Source organism: Neofelis nebulosa, chromosome 4, assembly GCF_028018385.1.
Source record: "Neofelis nebulosa isolate mNeoNeb1 chromosome 4, mNeoNeb1.pri, whole genome shotgun sequence".
Lineage (NCBI taxonomy): Eukaryota > Metazoa > Chordata > Mammalia > Carnivora > Felidae > Neofelis > Neofelis nebulosa.
The window spans coordinates 110,551,520-110,572,970 of NC_080785.1; the positions used below are offsets into that span (position 1 = coordinate 110,551,520).

General features: G+C 48.5%; 1 protein-coding gene across 4 annotated transcripts in view; it reads right to left on the reverse strand.

Moving 5' to 3' along the window:
* The window catches only part of ZXDC (ZXD family zinc finger C), a 38,461-nt gene extending 25,347 nt beyond the window's left edge, over nucleotides 1–13,114 (reverse strand). For 2 of the 4 annotated variants that reach the window (XM_058725750.1, XM_058725749.1), the window contains exons 1-5: nucleotides 12,086–13,114; nucleotides 9,416–9,568; nucleotides 9,239–9,317; nucleotides 8,188–8,318; nucleotides 2,603–2,773 (exon numbers count right to left, since the gene is read on the reverse strand). In XM_058725750.1, coding sequence (XP_058581733.1) covers nucleotides 2,603–2,773; nucleotides 8,188–8,318; nucleotides 9,239–9,317; nucleotides 9,416–9,568; nucleotides 12,086–13,055 — 1,504 coding nt within the window. In that variant the 5' untranslated portion in view covers nucleotides 13,056–13,114. The remainder of the gene's footprint in view (nucleotides 1–2,602; nucleotides 2,774–8,187; nucleotides 8,319–9,238; nucleotides 9,318–9,415; nucleotides 9,569–12,085) is intronic. The other 2 variants (XM_058725748.1, XM_058725747.1) reach the window with 1 other exon arrangement.
* Between the last annotated feature and the right edge of the window lie 8,337 nt (nucleotides 13,115–21,451).

Here is a 21,451-nt window from a genome sequence, read left to right on the forward strand (position 1 = left end):
AATGAACATTAAGTATATTTTTAAAATATTTCGAGGAACACTCAAAGCAGGGATTTATACACCACTACACCCAATCAATCACCCCAAATCCTAGGACTCTTCAAGCACCAAGCAAACACAAAATATTGGGAGCACAAAATATTTGGGAGCCAAACAGGGCCTTGAAATTATTCCTTCCCAAGAAACTTCTACCTGAAGCTTCTAGAACGTGCCAGTGCCTGGCCAGAGGGAAAAGGCTCTCTCAGTTCTCTGGCTCTATTCCGCCTACACCAACTGTTAGCTAATCCCAAACTCCTACTTTCCAGTTGTGCACACTAGCTCCGAGAGCCTATTAGAGTTCCAACACAAACCTATGAAGAAAATCCGCTACAGAGAAATAAATTAATAACCAAATTCTGAATATATCTTCTTTAGGTGTCACACTACTTCAAAATTTAAAAACAGTATTAAGGGGTGCCTGGGTGGCTCAGTCGTTGTGCGTCTGACTCGGTTTCGGCTCAGGTCATGATCTCACGGTTCATGGGATCAAGTCCCGTGCTGGACTCCTCTAACAACTCAGAGCCTGCTTGGGATCCTCTCTCTCCGCCCGTGCCACACACACATGCACACACGTGCACGCTCTCTTTCAAAATGAATAAACTTAAAAAAAAAATCGCAGTGCAAACAGAGACCAATTTGCTCATAAATTTCCTATTCAGCATGACATTAATTCCATAGGTATTTACTGGACACCTATTATTGCGAGGCCCAGATATTCAGAAATCATTAAACATTAATTACTACAGCTTCTGGCCCAAGGTTACAATCGTGACCTCGCTCCACCAACTCTCTTTGACCTTAGACAAGTCCTTCTCCTTTCCACCTCAGCTTCATCAGTGACAGGGCCGTGAGGACGCTCTGGCCCCAGAAGCACCATGAGGGGAACTCCCACAGTCAGCCCAGGGCCTGGCAGAGCCCCTAGCAGTATATATCCACAACAACGGACGTTCCCGAGCACGTTTCTCACGGGGCTAGCACTGGGACACTACCTAGTTATCCACCCCTGACTATGGCAGGGAATAACGACACCCAGGTCAATGTCCTATTATAAATTCAGAGCCCAGGAAACACAGGCACTACAGAAGCAGCTGAGAGGCTCTCATATCCAGACAGAGACTAAGGAAGCTCATCTGAAATAAACAATGCCATCACTGACTTGAATGAGCCAAGCCAGGAAAGTGGAAAGAACAAGAGCAAAGCAGAGGCCTGGGTGCACAGCATCCCATAGAACCTGCTCAGAACTGGGAGTGGTGAGGGGTAAGTTTCGTAGACAGAGGGAGGAACCCAACCACTGAAGGCCTCTCAACACCAGCCTAAGGCTCTTGACTGGACTCTGTGTGTTGAGGTGCCAGTCCCTGACAGGAGCCCTCAGAACACCTAGAGGCTAGAAGGGCAGATTCTTCAAATACAAAGCTAAATGGCAACTGCTGTTAGGGCCACAGGAGTGAAGTGACCGCATATCAACAGGATGGAAAGAAGCAGAAGGACGTTTCCCTCAGAGAACTACTCAAATTCTCTTCCGTGCTTGAAAGATGAGGAAACGGGGGACTGCAGACCTGTGCCCTGCCCTGGATCACACAGCTAGGAAGCGGCTGTGCCCCAAGGCTGGTGTTGCCTGTTGCACAGATGGCAGGGAGCGGGGCCCAGTTAGCAGCACACTCAAATGACCTGAAGGCCAGCCAGGACTTCACCAAACAGGCCCCGTCAGGAGAGCAGGCTGGTGCCAGTGGTCTGGGGCAGTGGCAGTGCACAGTCGCCCAGACCTCACAACATCCTGCCCACAGGGCTGTGCACGCAGCCTCTACAGGCAGCCTGTCAGTCCCACGCCACCATGTAGCCAGAGAACCAGGCCCTCACATCCCCGGAATCCCCACTCCAGGCTACTACTGTGGTTCCCTCTCTGCTTTCCCTTCCCCAGACCCTCAAGCCAACTACCCCCACCCCCTGCGCCTCCCAGCCCCACCACAATGTGAAACACAACTCTGTCTGGTCTTCGAGGACTGTCCTCACCTCAGTGCTGGGAGGGAGAGGAGACAGAAGGGAAGTACCCAGAGACCACAACGGGACAGAGAAAGAGGAGTGAAAAAGACAAATGGGGGAGAGGCACACTCAGAATTCAGGACAGAGATCACAGAGCGAGACAGATTTAGGAGACACATATTAGGAAAAGCCAACCAAGTGGAAGACTGATAGGTAGGTAGAGAGATAGACAGCTACCTAGCTATATATATATATACACACATACACACACACACACACACACACACACACACACACACACGTAAATAAATAGTGGAGGACTGAATACTCCTCAAAAGAAGCACTTCAGACACAAGGGAAGGAATAGAGGGTCAGAGGCAAGAAGCGGCAGGAGAACCCAAAAGATGCCACCAGACTTGGCAGTGTGGTCCACAGGCTGGTAAGGCTTCACTGTGTTCGCCTTAGTGACTTCTGACCACCTCTGAAAGGAGGAGAGGAAGGAAGGACGTGCGTTTGCTTCTCTGACACACATCGAGCTTACACATCTGTGCAGCACTCTGGGAGGGAAGTAAACCGAGCAGACCTGGGCGCTGGCTGTGCTGTCGGACCACATGAGCCTTCATGCTGTGCTTGGAGGTGAAGAGTCTGTTACAGCTGGAGACCGGGCAACGGCTTTTTGGAGCACCCACGTCCTGCAGGTGTTTCTTGGAGTGAATGTAGAGGCTGCTACGAGCAGAGAACCTGGCACAGCACCCTGGAACAAAAAGAACAATAAGCAATAAACCTAAGGATTCCCAAGGAACTAGTGGTTTCCTTTCTTCCCATCAGAATCGTAAGACAGTACATGTCTGTGCTCTGACCTCTGGCAAGGGACAGACACAATATCCTTTGGGGGTATCACAAATGTAGGGGCCAAAGCTGACTGCCCCCAAGCCCACCACTTTGGCATGCAGATTATGCCAGCTGGAAACAATCAAGGCCTAAAAGACTCAAGAATAAACTGTGACACCCCTCCTCCCGAATGCCTAAAACAAGTTAGATGGAGGACCTGCTCCAGGAAAAAAGCTATCACCATAGATAACTACGTTATGACACTAACGAGGTATGGTGGACAGGGAAGGCCTATTTGATCAAAGTCCTCTCTGTGTCCCATTGTCATCCATGGACCCAGTAAACATTTGTTCCCCAAACATTCACTCTTTTCATCTTCTTGTGAATTGCTTTTCTTCCCTTTGAAGATCCCAGATCCCAACCCCACCTCTTTCTAGCTCAGGATAACATATATACCTCATTTTGCCTGTACCTGGAATCTCACATCTGTGTGAGTTTCCCATATATATGAAATTAAATTTTATTTCCTATTAATCTGTCTCCTGTCAATTTAACTTAGTCCAGCTAGAACCACTTGGAGAGGGTAGAAAAAAATTCTTCCTCCCCAATACAAAGGAATTAAATTTGAAAGCAAACTGGATTTAAAAGGAGATATAAAATTCCCCTGCATAGAAGACACATAACCTTGGACTAGTTAACTCTGAGCCTGTTTCTTCACCCATTACACGGTGCTGCTGGGAAAAGTCAGTCAAATTAAGTGCTAAACAACCCCTTCAAAATTCAATTGCTAAAAATGTATACCAATCATCTACACTTAGCTACCACTATAAAAACCGTAACCCTAGAACATTTAAGAGTTGGAAACTACCTCAACAGATCACCGAAGCCAACTCCTCTCATTTTACCACTGAGAAACTGATGCCCAAAGGGACCCAGCAAATTACCCTAAATCGGGTGTACAAGTGGAGCCTGCAGGTGGCATCACCTTGCTGGCTGTTCGACAGCTTAGCCGGAGTCAACAAGACCACAGACCTGTGCACACATCGGAAGGTGAACAAGACAAATTCAAAAACTCCCCCACTTTCCTCTTGCCCTGATCCCCCACTGCTGGAGCTCTGCACCACAGGGACACAGAGAGGGCAAGCGGGGTTCTTGGCAGCTACAAGCTTGTGACCTACAAGCACATGACCAACCAGCTGTCCTGACAAAGGGGAAAAATAAAACCAGTGCGAGTGCCATGAAGTGTTCTGGAAGCAGAAGAAAGAGCGCACCTCCTGAGGCAACAGAAAAGGTCTCAAGAGGCAAGAAGCATCTGAGGTGACTGGGTCCTGACATGGAGTCAGGGCTGCACAGCAGAGCAGGAGGGGCGTGCAGGCCAAGGAGCTGCCTTCTAAGGTGTGGAGGCCACAACAGGGCAGCAGGGTGGGGAGGGACTGGACTCTGGAGCCCAACTCTAGTTCAGCCCCTACTGGCCACGCCTCATTTCTTCTTTCCCGGTCTCCTTTTCCTTTCAGGTGGGAATGACAACCCGCCGCACAGGGTTATAAAGACAACGTGAAAACGTTCCAAGCTACAGAGTGTTTGCGCAGTGCCCAAGAAAATGGAAAGCGCATCAATGCACTGTGGCACCGTCTTGGAATGGCGAGGTGGAAATGCTGGAGTCTGGGACCTGTGGGAGGCCTATTTCAGGAAAAGAGGCTATGAGGATAGGATACGGCCAGATGACGAAAGGCTCTGGCTGCCTCTGAGAGGAGTTTTGAACTTATTTCATTTTCAAATGCAGCTTCAAGCCTGTTTCCAGGTCAGGCTCCTAAGAGAACATTTGGAAAACACAAGAGAGAACAGACGCCTCCAGTCCCAGGTGCACCATCTGTGCTTTGCTCCACACAGTGCCCAGGAGGGACGCCTCAGCCCCTTTTCCAGCTGGGACCCCTCAGCACAGACTTACAGAGGAAGATCACAGAGCAGAGGTGCCAAAAACACTTCTTACCAAACTGCTTTGCCAAGGATGGGGCAACCACAACAGGGATGTCTGTCACACTCTTGCCACAGTGGTTTCGACTTTTTAAAATATTTGCTAATTCGATAGGGAACCAAATACATTTCATTTTAATTTGTACATCCTTTGATGACCAGGAATATGACCATTTTTTCCATGTGTGTTAAAGGCGGTCTTTTTCTTTTAATGTTTGATAATCACCTTCTTTGTTTAAGACGATTGCATTTATTTAAGACTGTATTTTTTTAGGGGCGCCTGGGTGGCGCAGTCGGTTAAGCGTCCGACTTCAGCCAGGTCACGATCTCGCGGTCCGTGAGTTCGAGCCCCGCGTCAGGCTCTGGGCTGATGGCTCGGAGCCTGGAGCCTGTTTCCGATTCTGTGTCTCCCTCTCTCTCTGCCCCTCCCCCGTTCATGCTCTGTCTCTCTCTGTCCCAAAAATAAAAAAAATAAAAAAAAAAAAACGTTGAAAAAAAAAAAAGACTGTATTTTTTTAAAGTAATTTCTACACTCAACGTGGGACTCAAACTCACAACCCCAAGATCAACAGAGTCGCACACTCCACCGACTGAGCCAGCCAGGCGCCCCATGGCTGTCTTTTCGTAACTGCAACATCACCTGTTGAGATGTGTACCCATTCTTCAAAATCAAAGTCATCAATGCTCGGCACCCCACATTTATAGCAAGTTACCCCCCCGCCCCAAGGAGGGGCAGAGGCAGCCCGTCAATGACAAATGCCAAGGGAATGTCCTCAGCTTGAATTCACCACTTACACAAGGACCACACATTCCAACCTCGACTCGGTGCACATAGTGACACACCATACTAGACACGCCCCAACACACACACACACACACACACACACACACACACAGTCCTCATTCCACCACATTGTCCTCCCTCAACACACTCACTGCCGTGTGGCCCTACCCTCTCCATCTCCTCCAGTTACTACAAAAAGATGGGTGGTGGTTGTTTTTTGACTTTTTGTTATGAAACAGTTCAAACAAAGCAGGAAAAATGGTCTAATCACCCAGACTTAAGAATCATCAACTTTTCCTTAAAAAAAAAAAAGTTATCAACTCTCAGCCAACCCAAAAGAATTCTAGGATCCTTTGCCGAGGCTCCAGCCTTTACCTCCACTCCCTCGAGAAGCGCGCTCTTTGACCAAGCACCACTCCATCTCCCCACCCGCACCCACCTGTACCAGCTCAATGCCCAGCCGTGCCCACAGCCCCCAAGGATACAAATACAGAAAGGCAGAAGCCACCCCTCCTCTGTAGCCAGCCACCACCCCTTCCTCTTTCCCTCAGTCACCTCCAGGAGAGGGGTCGGCACAAGCCACCCCACCCCCACCCCCCCACCCCCACCCCCCCACCCACCCCCCACCCCCCCCCCACCCCCCCCCCCGCCTCACCAGAGCTCACCGCTCAGGGCACTAGAGCGGGGCTCTACCCGAGTCACTCCACTGAACCTCGACCCTCCCCCTGTGGGACCCCGCTGACCCTACCGGAGGAGCCCCTGGTTCCTCACCGCCCTGCCGCACTACCTCAGCGCCCAACCCCTCTCCTTCCCCGCACATCCTCCTCTACTGGCTTCAGTGCCACCAATGCTCCCACTTTCCCCATTCCTTCCTAGGACCCTCCTAGGACTCCCCTTCTACTTTCCCACCGGCAGGAGTGGTGGTCCCCAGGGTTTTGTGCTAGGCCTTCTTTTTCATTTAATAGCATTTAATTTCATTTAATGGTAACAACGGCAGTAGGTGACATCTGTGGTTTTTTCTATATGCCTCCATTCAACCTGCTACCTATAGAGCCCTCTCGTAAGCACCCTGTGTGGGTTTATGACCACTTCAAAGATGAGGAGAAGAGGCACAGTGCCCTCACGCTGCTTGCCGGAGGTTACAGAGCCACTTACGTGGCAGGCTCGAGGCTGGAGTCCAGGATGCCTGGCTCCGGCACTCAGGCCTTCAATCGCGCCACACCACACCGCCTCTTTTCAGAGCACACCTCTCTTCGAGCGCCACATCCACTTCTGCGGCTTAAATCATCACCACATGCTGCCTGCCTCACCCCCGGCCCACCTCTTCACCGAACCCCGAAAGCAGTGCATCCCTGCCATCGGAATGTGGAAAGCCTGTGGGCACCTAAAATGCAGCCCGTCCTCTTCCTTCAACCACCAGCCCTGTGTGCCCACCTCAAGTGAGATACGCCCATATCCACCACCCAGCACTGCTGGTGCACGAACTTCTCTCTCTCTCTCACTCGCTCGCTCGCTGGTGCCTTCTCGCCCTTCCCACCGCTAAGCTCCAGTACGGGTGCTGGCCATCTCCCCAGGAAACCGGACCCAGCCTAAGCTCAAACAAGGGTCCCACCACTCCCCTGCCCCGAGCACTCAGACTGCTGCTCTGGGAGACTGCCTCACAATAGCCTCCCTGCCTCCTCCACCGCACTCCACCCCCCCCCACACCCCCAACCCCCGCTGCCCCGGGCTAGCTCTGCCTCATTCTCTGGCTGACTGGGAGGCCACTCCCATGCCCCCGTGCTCCAGGAACAGTCCGGATGGCCTCTGTCCCCACAGCACCCCGCACATTATTGGCCTACCTGGAGCGCCCCAACTGGAGCTCTGACAACAGGAGGAACCGTGTCTTGATTAAACTATGTTTAATCAACACATTATCTTCGTGACATTCTAGCAATTGGTCTCAGTTTCACACCGGTCTTTATTATCCACTTTCCAGATAAAGGAAACTGAGGCCCAGAGAAGCCGGCCTGAGATCTCCAACCAACGGGTGAGGGCCAAAATCAAGATTCACAACCACACGCTGACCCACTCTGCCACCCCGGCGCCTCTGCGGCACCTACAGCAGGGTCAGCACGGACAAGCCACAGAGCTGACTTCTGGCCAACGAATCATGCCTTCGGTGTTTCAGAGAAAAAAAATTCCCAGTACGTTTTTTTAAAAAGCCAGCCTGACTACTGCCGTCCATGTGGCTACCATTTACTGAGTCCGTGACAGGTACCAGATGCCAAAACAGGCATTTTCACACGTTCTTTCCCCTGATCCTCACAACCGCCAAATTAAACAGGTAATAACTAGAGCCACAGATCTCGTGAGTGCACTTCAGAGCCAGGAATCAACCCCGGTCTGATTCTGAAGTCTGTTCACTACACTGCTCCCAAGGTAAGACAACGAACTAAAAACCAGCCAATTAAACCCAATGCTGCAACTTGTGCTCAGCTTGTCGTTATGTAAATAAAACTTACCTTTGAACAACTTAAACTTACAACAACGTGGACGTGTGCTAGTTTAGAGCTCAAAGGAATGTGTTAAAAATCTACCTTCCACAGGACACTCAAACGGCTTTGTGCCCAGGTGGGTGATGCTATGGCCTTTCAGGTGCTCTGCTCTCGTGAAGGACTTCCCACAGCCTTCCACGGGACAGGTAAACCTCCGATCGTCATCGTGTTTCCTGGGAGACCAAAGAAACAGGAACAGTGATTACGCACACCACCCGGAGACACCAGGCCTCAAGAGGGGATTCTTTGTTTAAAATCCCGCAAATTACAAACTCTCAGCATTTAAAGAAAATGATCAGTACATTTCAGAAAATCTGAATTCTCTCTAGCCCTTATGGGCAGGTTTGCAATTTAGCTACCCTGTAATTAGAAATTCTACTTTAATGACAAGGCTGACTTGAGAGTCAGACACAACAATTAGTGCTGCTTCCATCGGAACAGCTGGGTCCCAAATGTATTGACGAAGCTACTTCTGACGGTTAGAGGTTCTGGTAACAAACGAGGTTTCCAAGCTACGGAGGGCAAAGAGAAGCGTGCACAGAAAATCAACTGCAATCCTCAAGTCCTTGCATAAACACCACCCTTTCCTGAGTAACGTTTTTACAGTAAACCCCTCAATCCCCAGCTGTGCAAACCACTCAACCTCTCTGTGCCCCAATGCAAAACAACGAGAAGAACATCAAGGCCAGAGTTGCTGTGAAGGTTAAATGATATCTCGTTTACGTGAAGTGCCGACCAGTACCTGCACACAGGTGAAGCCTCCAGGGTCGTCGTCGTCACCACGGAAAGTTTGTAATGACATAAGGAAAGGTTCTTCCACAGTGTTAACTTTTTTAAAAATATTAGCTTGTATATAAAGTACACAAATTACATTCAAAAACAAGTATGCATAAAAAACCTGACACTAGGTGATCAGATTCTGAGTGGTTTTCTTCTCACAGCTCTCTGAATTTACTAAATTATCTACAACGGGCTCCTTTTCTTGTAACTTAAAAAAAACCTCAACAGATACATGTCATCCACAGGCTTCTGCGGTGGACAAACAACAAATTCATTTCCCATACTGGTAACTGAACCGAAATGTAAAGAGTACCTTTTGTGCCGTAGGAGTTTAGACATGCTGGTGAAGGTCCAGCCGCAACTGTCAGAGTCGCAAATAAAAGGTCTTTCGCCTTGGAAAAGACAAAAATTACACCTCATCACCATAAATGCAAGCTACCACAATGACAAACTGTGGGTGCAAACGATGTTGCATTCTCTAGCTCATTACCTGTATGACTTCTCAGGTGAATTTTCAGGCGACAGGCTTTGTCATATTGTTTGCTGCATCCAGGAAAGGAGCAAGAAAAGAGTTCTTGTTCCCTGAAGTGGGCTCGGTTATGGGAAAACAGAGCACTCACTGTGATGAATGTCTTCTCACAGCCTGAACAAAGAAAACACAAACGCTGCTCACTGGTGTGACAAAAATCACATAACACGGCTAACCTAGCCACCACTCCAGGACACCGTGAAGCAAACAAGGAAGAAAATGAGTCAGAAGCGCCTCCAGAAAGTTACAACCATTGTTACAACCGCTGACATCTGGCTTTGTAAAGGCAGCCGATAGGCACACGCAGGCCACCTGTTGTCATCTGACTTCAATATGAAGCCACCGATCAAGGGAGCTCCAATCACAGCAATGTGCTCCCAGTTCCACAGCACAGATCTTGCTTACATTCTGTGAACTCAAATGTCAGGGCTGCCTATGCGAGACCAAAGAAAACCCAATGAAAGAGATCAGATGCTAAGGAACAAGGATTTTGTCTGGCAGGGGTTGCACTTGGAAGGACCACAAACCATTGTTATGTCCGAGACTTTTTCACCCCTTGGGGGTGATGCACTGTCCTATACACACCCTCTGTGTCCTCTATGCATCCTCTGTAACCGGCAGCAACCCCCTGTCACCAGGTTTCTTTTTTTTCCTTTCGCCTGTTTCCCCAGGGTACCCTGCTGTCAAAGGAGGCTACCAGGGTCATCTTCACTCCCCTAGCTTTTTCCTTCACCTCTATCGCCAACCTCAGTGGAGCCACCAGAAAGGAGCCTACTTCAGCAATTCACAGACTTTCCACATCGAAAGCTCTCCTTTAACAAAAAGGTTCAGTGCTCAAATGGAGTAGAAAATACCAGGTTGTAAGATGCTTCCCAGGTATCTTTGTTGCAGCTCTTCTCAGAGCCTTTAACATGCTACCATCGTGCCTGTAAACCACTAAGCAGATACACGCTGTGCATCATCACCGCATCAAAGCACTAGCCCAAAGAACCCTACTTTCCCTAGCAATGCTTAATTGGGAAGTGCTCATCTTCCTAAACGCCCTAAAATCCTCCTCCTCTTTAGCATAAATCTGCCCTCCCTCCCCACCCCCACCCATTCCCTATTTTGGGCTTGGATGTATTTTCATACACTCCAACAGGTAAATCTCTCAGCCCTTAGCAAGATTCACCCACCCTGCAATCAACAACTAAGGCCTATGATCCTCCCTCTGAAATCTTTCCTACATGGAACTCAAGCCTAGAACATTTAACGGGGCTTCACTGGTCCCTCTGCTGACCCCACCCGTCTTAAAACACCCCACTGATCATCCAACTCAAAACTTTCGGGGGGACTTCATACCCAAAAGCAAGCTACAGCCCTGATCTTCCTGGTATTATACGTGGAACGACACGCTTGGTGCATTTCACTCGGGAGCAGACTATAAGCCATCATCAGATTCACGGTATGTAACTGAGAAAGGTTCTGAAACGGTGCTCTAAACTCATATTCTCCACAAAGAGGATGCACAAGACAGTCTACAAGCATGTGGGAAGAAAACAGAAGAATCTATTAACATGTGTTTTTCATTTCACCCTTTAAAAATCTCTATATATGAGTGTATTTTTTACAACATGCACATTACTAGGAGAGCGCTGCACGTATGTAATACATCAGTAACACGCTGGGTGTGTGCTAGGCATATAGTTGAGTTTTTGTTTTGATTAACAGGAAGTGGAAGGCCCCTCACGCTCTACCGGCCCTCCCACACCCTTCCAACTTCATTCCCCACCCCACACCACCACCACAGCCCATATTCCCTGCCTTGGCTTGGCAGTGTCACTTCCCCAAGTCAATTCCTTCCCAGGCCGGAATTTTCTCTTCCTCCTGGGGAGGCACATTCTTCCCCTTAGAGCACCTGAAGCTGCCGATCCTGGTGGAGTTTACTCTTGTGGAGCCTGCATTCCCTCCCACTGCAGACAACGAAAGAGGAGAAAACCCTCCACTGGATTTTACCTACACTGCTGGGCCTTGGACTCTTCATCTGTGAAATGAGGATAATTTTTAGGACTTCCCCAAACTAAAGTCCAAAGGAAATAAAAGCAGAAAAGCCACCAAAAGCACAATGCACCACACCTGTGACCATCCCCCTCAGGCCTCAGGGCCTTAGGATGTGGCATCTGGCCAGATTCATCTGTGTTCCTCCCACACTGGTGCGTGCCAGCAGAAATATCTGATAACTGACCATTTCTAACCGATGAAAGCCCGAAGAACACAAACGCCTGACTCATAAGACAAATCTCTGGGAAGATGCTTTATCACTTTCATTAACCTGAAGCACTTTAAGAGAGAGAGACCTGTTGCCTCCACCGCGGGGAAGAAAGGCTGTAATGATTTGTTACTACCTTGCTGTCGAAATCCCCGCAGCAATGCAGGGTTCAGATATCTAAGCGAATCACCTGGAAAGAACTGGAACACAGACACCAGAGTGCTCCGTTCCCGCCCCTCACTCTAGGCCCACGGAATTTAAATCCTGCCCAAGTGAGCAGCAGAAGGCAGGGCGACGCCGCACCCACTGTGAGCGACTGAATTTGGCCCTGGGGCCCCGGGAGCCCCCCGAAGCCCGCCCGCAGGCCCATGGCGCGCGGTTACCGGGAAAGTCACACTTGTAGGGCCGCTCGGGCTCGAAGTGGCTGCGCTGGTGGGAGCTGAGTTTGGCGTGCGTGGGGAAGCGTTCGGAGCACACCTCGCACTTGAACAAGTTCTCCTGCTCGTGGCCCTTCATGTGCGCCTTGAGGTTGTACACTGTAGTGAACTTCTTGCCGCAGCCGCCCACGGGGCAGCCGAAGGGCCGCAGCTTGTCGTGCGACTGCAGGTGCCGCTTGAGCTTGTAAGAGGTGGTAAAGGCCCAGCCGCAGCCGTCCAGGGGGCACTTGAAGGGCCGCCGGCCCTGGCTGCTGCCGTGCGTGAGCAGGTGCACCTTGAGCTGGTGCTTCTTGGCGAAGGAGAGCGCGCACTGCGGCTCCGGGCAGCGGTAGCCGGGGGCGCCGGAGCCGGGGCCCGGGGGACCGCGGCGGCCCTCCGCCGGGCTCGCGGCCTCCTCCCCCGGAGGCGCGGGCGGGCCCCGGGGGGGCTGGTCGGACGGCGGAGGCGCGGCAGCCAGCGTGAAGACGCCGTGATCGAAACGCACCAGCAGGTCCTGGCTGTTGATGGTGACGGTGCCCGCGAGGCCCGCTCCGGGCCCGGGGGCGGCGGCCGCGCCGCTGGGGCCCTGCTGGGGACGGCCGGCCGGGCTCGCGCCCGCGCTGGGCCCGACCTCCCGCCGCCCGGGCGCCTCGGCCGCGGCGCCGCGCGCCACTTCCAGCAGCACCACGAAGGAGTCGCTGCCATCCTCGGGGGGCGGGGTACTCGGCCCCGGGCCCTCCGACGCCGCCCGGGCCTCCCCGCACAGCGGCCCCGGCCCGCCATCTTCAGGGCCCCGCAGCAGCAGCAGACGGCGGCGCGCGGGGCCAGGGCTGGGCGGCGGCCCCGGGCCTCGGCGGAGCCGGCCGGGACCACCGGCGCCGCCGCCATGTTGGGCTCCGCGCGCGGTCGGGGCGGCGAGCAGCTTCGGGAGGTCCATCTTGGGCCCAGCCGCGGCGTCGCAGCCGCCGCCTCGGAGGAAGCGCGGTCCGCCCCGCCCAGCCGTGCGCGACGCCGTGCGGCCGCCGCGGCGGATCGGCGCCAAAGCCCGGCGCGGAGCACGGCCGGAGTCCGGCCTGGAGCTGCGCGTGCGCGTGAGCCGCGGGGCGCTGCGCGAGGCCTGCGGGTCTCGGGGTAGTCAGCGCGGGGTCCGCGGGGCCTGCTGGCCGCCGAGCCCCGGGGGCTTTGGCCGGCCCCGACCTCGCGAGCTGCGGTCCGTCTCCCTCCGTGGGGAACGACGCTTGCCCCCGACTTAACAGTACTGGCTTTCCACTGGGTAGTGGATTAGTAATAGCAGCCAACTATCTTCACACTCACAAGGGTGAGGAAGCTGAGGCACTGACGGTTCGAGTCCCTTGCCCGAGGTCACAGACAGGAACTGGGAGAGTCAGGGTTCCGGCACCAGGCTGGGCTCACTGGACTGGAAACCGCCCCGCTGGCTCTGGCTCCGGCTCCTGGCACACAGACGTTGTGAGCAGTGCCCGCAGATCCTTTCCCCCTGGACGGGACCCCCGCCTACACTCTGCATTTCCTACTAAACTTCCTAAAGCCTTACACCTCCGCAGCCCTTACTCCATTGTTGCCTGAACTCCCCCACCCCACCCCTCAACCCGGATTCAGTCTGCTCTCCTGACCCAAACCCCTACTTCACGACTAGCTTCCTAGCAAAATAACGCTGCATCCGCCATGCCCTCCACCCAGTCTAGTCTCCATAGGGCATAGCTGTGTACTCATTTGGTGCACCCCATTGCTCTTATGCGTAGCTGGTCTCCCCTGCATTTGTCACCACTGTACCCCTCACTCTACAATCCCATTGCCCTCCCCCCACATCCTTATCACAGTTCCTCCAACAGGCCAAGCCAGTTCCACCCACAGAGACTGCACAGCTGGTCTCTGATTCCTCTAGGAAGAGTGGCCTTCTGATCACGTACACCCTCACCCAGCTTATTTTCCGCCTCCCCTCTGATTTGTGTCCCTTTATAGCTCTCAAGTGCAGTTTTTTTTTTTTATTTGCCCTTTTTGTGGCTATTCATGGTCTATATCCGCCTGTAGAATGTAGACTCCTTTAGGGCAGGAACTGTGTCAGTCTCATTCAAGCTGTATGTCCAGAGGCTAACAGTGAAAATTCTCAGTTAAATGTTTATTGATGAGTGCCTTATTATTAAAAGTACTTTTTTTTTTTTAATGTCTATTTATATTAGAGAGAGAGTGTGTGTGAGCCGGGTAGGGGCAGAGAGAGAGGGAGACACAGAATTCCAAGCAGGCTCCAGGCTCTGAGCTGTCAGCACAGAGCCTGATGCTGAGCTCACGGACCCGGAGGTCATGACCTGAGCCGAAGTTGGATACTTCACCGACTGAGCCACTCGGGCACCCCAAAAATATTTTAAAAATAAGGTACATAAATAATATTGAAAAGAATAGGACAGGGGTGCCTGAGTGGCTCAGTTGGTAAAGCGTCCGACTTCAACTCAGGTCATGATCTCATGGTGCCTGAGTTCTAGCCCCACGTCTGGCTCTGTGCTGACACCTCAGAGCCTGGAGCCTGCATCAGATTCTGTGCCTCTGTCTCTCTGCCCCTCCCCCACTCACACTTTGTCTCTTTCTGTCTCTCAAAAATGAATAAACGTTAAAAAAATTTTTTAAAGAATAGAAAACACTATATATATATATATTCTTAAAAAAATATATATATATATATATATATAATTTATGTCCACAAATACATTGTTCCCAGGCCATTCCATGGAGGAAAGAATAATCTTTTCAAAAACAAATGGTTCTGGGACAACTGGATATCTACATAGGAATGAATGAATTTGGACCCGTACTTCCCACCAGACACAAAAAGTAACTCAAAATGGGTCAAAGACCTAAATGTAAGAACAAGAACTATTAGAAGACAACAGTATATTTGTGTGACCTTGGATTAGGGGATGGTTTCCTCTAGATGTGAAACTAAAACACAAGTAATGAAAGAAACAAATTTGGCCTCGTCAAAACCAAGAACTCTTTTACCTCAAAGAACACCAAAAAGAAAGTGAAAAGACAACCCACAGAATGGAAGAAAAATTTGCAAATCCTGTATCTGATCAGCAACTACTACCCAGAATATAGTTTTAAAAACTCATGACCCAACAGCAAAAAGACAACCCAACTTAAAAACAAAGGATTTGAATAGATATCTCTCCAGAGATGTACAAATGGCCAATAAGCACACAAAAAGATGCTTGACATCATTACTCATTAGGGAAATGTAAATCAAAACCGCAAGGATATAACATTTCTTCTCTACTAACAGCTATAATTTTTTAAAGTGAAAAAGAACAAGTGTGAGAATGGCAGAAAAATTGGAACCCTCATAACATTTCTGGTGGGAATGTAATATGGTGAAGCCAGTGTGCAAGTAAGCTTGGCAGCTCCTCAAAAGTTAGACATAGAATTTCCCTATCACCCAGCAATTCCATTCCTAGGCATATACCCAAGAGAAATGACGTAGGCTACAAGAGTGAACCTTGAAGACATGCTAAGGGGAGAAAGCCAGACACAAAACCACATGCTGTAAGATTCCACTCATGTGTCTAGAAAAGGTAAATCCATGGAGTCAGAAAGTAGATTAGTGGTTGCCAGGGGATGGACAGTAAAAGGAAATTGGGACTAACTGCTAATAGCTATGGAATTTCTTTTTGGGGTGATGGAAATGCCCTGGAATTAGACATCGGTGATGGGTACGCAACACAGTTGAGTATACTGAAAACCACTGACTTGTACGTTTTAAAACAGTAACTTTTGCATTCTGTATGACTCTGCTAAAAATATATTGGTAGGAAAAGTCAATGCACAACATTGTTTAGAAGGATCCTGTTTGTATACGGAGGGAGAAACAATGTGTATGTTCACATATTTGCACATCCTTAGAACATTTCTAGAAAGATACTCAAGACACTGCCAGTACTTGCGACTGCTTCTAAAGAGAGGTGGGGAAAGAGGAATACCTTCCCTTAGTATTTCTCTCCTGTTGGCACGACTTGCTTTTGTTTTAGATCATGAATGGATTTTTTTGTTTTTGTTGTTTCGTATTAATTCCAGCATAACAAACATACAGTGTTATATTAATTTCAAGTGTACAATATAGAGGTTTAACAATTCTGTACATTATTCAGTGTTTCATCACAGTAAGTGCACTCTTAATCCCCTTCACCTATTTCACCCACACCTCACCCCCTCCCCTCTGGCAGTTTGTTCTTTATGTTTAAGAGTCTAGTTTCTTGTCTCTTTCTTGGTTCATTTCTTTTGTTTCTTAAATTCCACATATGAGTGAGATCATGGTATTTGTCTTTCTCTGACTTATGTAGCTTATCATTATACTCCCTAACTCCATCCACATTGTTGCTAATGGCAAGATCTCGTTCTTTTTTAATGGCTGAATAATATTCCATTGTATCTTTACACCACTTCTTCTTTATCCATTCATCGGTGGATGGACGCTTGGGCTGCTTCCATATCTTGGCAATTGTAAATAATGCTGCATAAACATAGGGGTGCATGTATCCCTCTGGATCAGTGTTTTTGTGTTCTTTGGGTGAATACTCAATAGTGCGATTGCTAGATCTACAGTTCTATTTTTAACTCTTTGAAGAACCTCCACACTGTTTTCCACAGTGACTGTACCAGTTTGCATTCCCACCAACAGTGCATGAGGGTTCCTTTTTCTCCACATCCTCGCCAACACCTGTTGTTTCTTGCATTGTTAATTTTAGCCATTCTGACAAGTGTGAGGCGATATCTCATTTTTTTGATTTGCATTTCCCTGACAAATGAGTGGTGGTGAGCATCTTTTCATGTGTTGGCTGGCCATCTGGATGTCTTCTATGGAGAAATGTCTGTTCACGTCTTCTGCCCATTTTTTAATTGGATTATTTGTTTTCTGGGTGGTGAGTTATATAAATTCTTTATATATTGTGGATACTAACCCTTTATCAGGTATGTCATTTACAAATATCTTCTCCCATTCCATAGGTTGCCTTTTGGTTTTGTTGATTGTTTCCTTGCCTGTGCAGAAGCTTTTTTTATTTTGATGTAGTCCCAATAGTTTAATTTTGCTTTTGTTCCCCTTTTCTCAGGAGACATATCTAGAAAAATGTTGCTATGGTCAGTGTCAGAGAAATTACTGCCTGTGCTCTCTCCTAGGATTTTTATGGTTTCAAGTCTCACATTTAGGTCTTTAATCCATTTTGAATTTAGTTTTGTGTAAGGTGTAAGAAAGTGGTCCAGTTTCATTCTTTTGCGTGTTGCTCTCCAGTTTTTCCAACACCATATGTTAAAGAGACTGTCTTTTTCCCATTGGGTATTCCTGCCTTCTTTGTCGAAGTTCATTGACCATGTAATCATGGGTTTATTTCTGGGCTCTCTATTCTGTTCCATTGACCTATGTGTCTATTTTTGCCAGTACCTTACTATTTTGATGACTGGTGCTTTGTAGTAGATCTTGAAATTTGGGATTGTGGTACCTCCAGTTTTGTTTTGTTTTGTTTCAAGATTGCTTTGGCTACTTGAGGTCTTTTGTGGCTCCATACAAATTTTAGAACTATTTGTTCTAATTCTGGGAACTAGATTGATATTTTGAAAAGGATCGCATTAAATCTATAGGTTGCTTTGGATAGCATGGACATATTAAAAATATTTATTCTCCCAATCCATGAGCATGGAATGTCTTTCCATTTCTTTATGTCATTTTCAATTTCTTTCACCAACGTGTGTAGTTTTCAGAGTACAGGTCTTTCACCTCCATGGTTAAGTTTATTCCCAGGTATTTTGTTATTTTTGGTGCAATTGTAAGTGGGATTGTTGTCTTAATTTCTCTTTCTGCTACTTCCTTATTAGTGCAACAGAGTTCTGTGCATTCATTTTGTATCCTGTGACCTCACTAAATTCTAGTAGTTTTTTCAGGGAGTCTTTGGGGTTTCCTATACATAGTATCGTGTCATCTGCAAATAGTGAGTTTTACTTCTTCCTTACCGATTTGGATGTGTTTTATTTCTTTTTGTTGTCTGATTGATGTGGCTAGGACTCCCAGTGCTATGTTGAATAAAAGTGATGAGAGTGTATGTCCTGGTCTTATTCCTGACCCAAGGGGAAAAGCTCTCTGTTTTTCACTCATGATGTTTTTCACATAAGGCCTTTATTGTGTTGAGGTATATTCCCTCTAGATCTACTTTGTTGAGGGTTTTTATCATGAGTAGGTGCTGTACTTTGTCAAATGCTTTTTCTGCATGTATCAAAATGATCATGTGGTTTCTATCCTTACTCTTGTTCATGTGATGTGTCATGTTGATTGATTTGCAAATATTGAACCACCCTTGCATCCCAGGAATAAATCCCACTTGATTGTGGTGAATCATTTTCTTTTTTTTTTTTTATTTTTTCTGAATGTTTATTTATTTTTATAGGAGAGAGACACAGAGTGTGAGCAGGGGAGGAGCAGAGAGAAAGGGAGACACAGAATCCAAAGCAGGCTCCAGGCTCCGAGGTGTCAGCACAGAGCCCCACGCGGATCTTGAACTCACGAACTGTGAGATCGTGACCCAATCCGAAGTCGGGCGCTTAACTGACTGAGCCACCAAGGCGCCCCTGGTGAATCATTTTCTTAATGTGTTGTTTGCTTCAGTTTGCTAATATTTTGTTGAGAATTTTTGTGTCTATGCTCATCAGATATTGCTAACTACAGAGTTCTCGAGATCATGAGCAATTTTTATAATTAAGAAATTTTTTCCACTATGGAAAACGGTATGGCAGATCTTCAAAAAACTGATCATGGAATTACCATATGACCAAACAATCCCACTTCTGGGTAGATACCCAAAAGAACCGAATGCAGGGACTCAGACAGATATTCACACAGCCATGCACGTAGAAGCATTATTCTAGCACCCAAGAGTTGGAAGCAGTCCAAGTGCCCACAGATGGATAAATGGCTAAACAAAATGTGGTTTATGGATACAGTGGAATATTCTTCAGTCCTCAAAAGGAAGGGAATTTTGAACATGTCACAACATGGATGAACCTTGAGGACATTGTGCTGCATAAAATAAGCCGGTCACAAAAAAAGGATAAGCCGTGTATAATAATACATGGTTTTATATGAGGACCATTTATATGAGGACCATTTAGGGGCACCTGGGTGGCTCAGTCGGTTAAGCGGCCGACTTCGGCTCAGGTCATGATCCTACAGTCCATGAGTTCGAGCCCCGCGTCGGGCTCTGTGCTGACAGCTCAGAGCGTGGAGCCTGTTTCCGATTCTGTGTCTCCTTCTCTCTGACCCTCCCCCATTCATGCTCTGTCTCTCTCTGTCTCAAAAATAAATAAACATTAAAAAATAAATAAATAAATAAATAAATAAATATATGAGGACCATTTATATGAGGTCCCTAGACCTGTACAATTCATAGAGACAGAAAGTAGGGTGGTGGCTATAGGGGCTGAGGTGGGGGGAGGGGGAGTCAGGACTTAATGGATATGGAGTTTCAGTCTGGGAAGATGAAAACATTCTGGAGCTGGATGGTGGGTGCCGGCTGCGCAACAGAGTGAGTGCTTCATGCCCCTGAACTGCACTCTTAGAAATGGTCAAAATGGTAAATTTTATGTGACGTATATTTTCCTACAATAAAAGAATTTAAAAAATTTTTCAAGTTTCATTTATTTATTTGGAGGTAGAAAGGAAGAGTGAGTAAGGAGGGTCAGAACAAGAGGGAGAGACAGAATCCCAAGCAGGCTCTGGATCATCAGCGTAAAGCCCGATGGGGGGCTCAAACTCACGAACCACAAGATCATGACTGGAGCTGAGATCAAAAGTCAGATGCCTCATCGAGTAAGCCACCCAGGCGCCCCGAAAATTTAAAAAATTTTAATAAAACACATTTGGTTGGAATATGGATGCATTCCTCTTTTGGATTGTTCAGCTTTTAAGAGATACTTTGGGTATTTTTCATAACACTTAAATGGGTGAAATCAGCCTTACTTAACATTTGGTAAGGATTCATCTCACCCTTCCTACTGCCCTAGGTTCTCCATCGCAGTGAGTAATAGGGCTTACAGTGAAGAGCGGGTGTGCTAACTCATGAGCTGGGCTGGAATCGTTGTTGTTCCTCAGAGAGAGAGGAACTCTCCAAGCATGTGTGTGTAGGAAGTGGTTTGGGGACAGCCAGGGGAGGAGACATGACACACAAGTGCTTGTCCTATTTGTTTGTATCTGGGGAGAAATCCCACCAGCCCAGATTTTGCTGGGCACCCAGCACTACAGCCAGGGCACAGGGGTGCCAGAATACCTAGCTCCGGGGGTCCCAAACAGACCAGGTTGGGCCACCTGCCACCGGCAAAATCCAGAGGCAGAGACACCCATGTAGGGAAACAGGAAAGGAATTTATTTCAGGCGGGCCAACACCGGGAAGACAGCAGACTAGTGTCTCACAGTCTCCAAAGTGCCCAAAATACTTCTAAGTTTATATAAGGAAAATGTGGGGCAAATGTGGGTGGGTACAAGCAGGTGAGCAGTGAGGGTCATATCACCAGGGGGGGGGGGGGTGTCTTGTTGGCTCAGGGCAGTGCTTCTTGCTTGAGGAGGTAGTTTCCTTCCCACTGGGGATGCTTTGCCCGAAGAGTCTTTTTCCTGAATTAAATAGCAAAGAACGGAATCAATTAGAACGTACAGACTAAGGGGCACCGGAGGGGCTCAGTCGGTTAAGCGTCCGGCTCAGGTCATGATCTCGTGGCTCGTGGGTTCGAGCCCCACATAGGGCTCTGTGCTGACAGCTCAGAGCCTAGAACCTGCTTCGTATTCTGTGTCTCCCTCTCTCTGTCCCTCCCCTGCTTGCGCTTTCTCTCTCTCAGAAATAAATAAACATTAAAAAAAAATGAATGTACAGACGAAGATCAAAATGGAGGGAACTGAAACGCCCTTTCAGCACTCGGATGGCATCGCTGTGGGCTTTGAATTGCCAACGTCGATGCGCAGGGCATCGAAAGTTATGGCAGGAGTAGGACAGGCTGAGGTTGGGAGTTCGAATGTGCATTTTTTCCCCCAGCACCACTGAGCAGGGAAACTAAAGGGAGACCATGAAAACTGTTTTTTTTTGTTCCTTTTCCCACTTCCGTTCTTGCTCGGGTCTATTCCCCTGCCTTATACATGCCTTATAGGACAGATGATATATGTCCTTCTTGTAAAAGGTCAAGGACTTAATGATTTCTTTGGGGTCTTCCAGCACAGTAGAGAACATCTAAGGAGGGATCAGGTGGGGTCATTATGAATATCTTGCAAGATTCCACTGACTCACCAAGACCCCT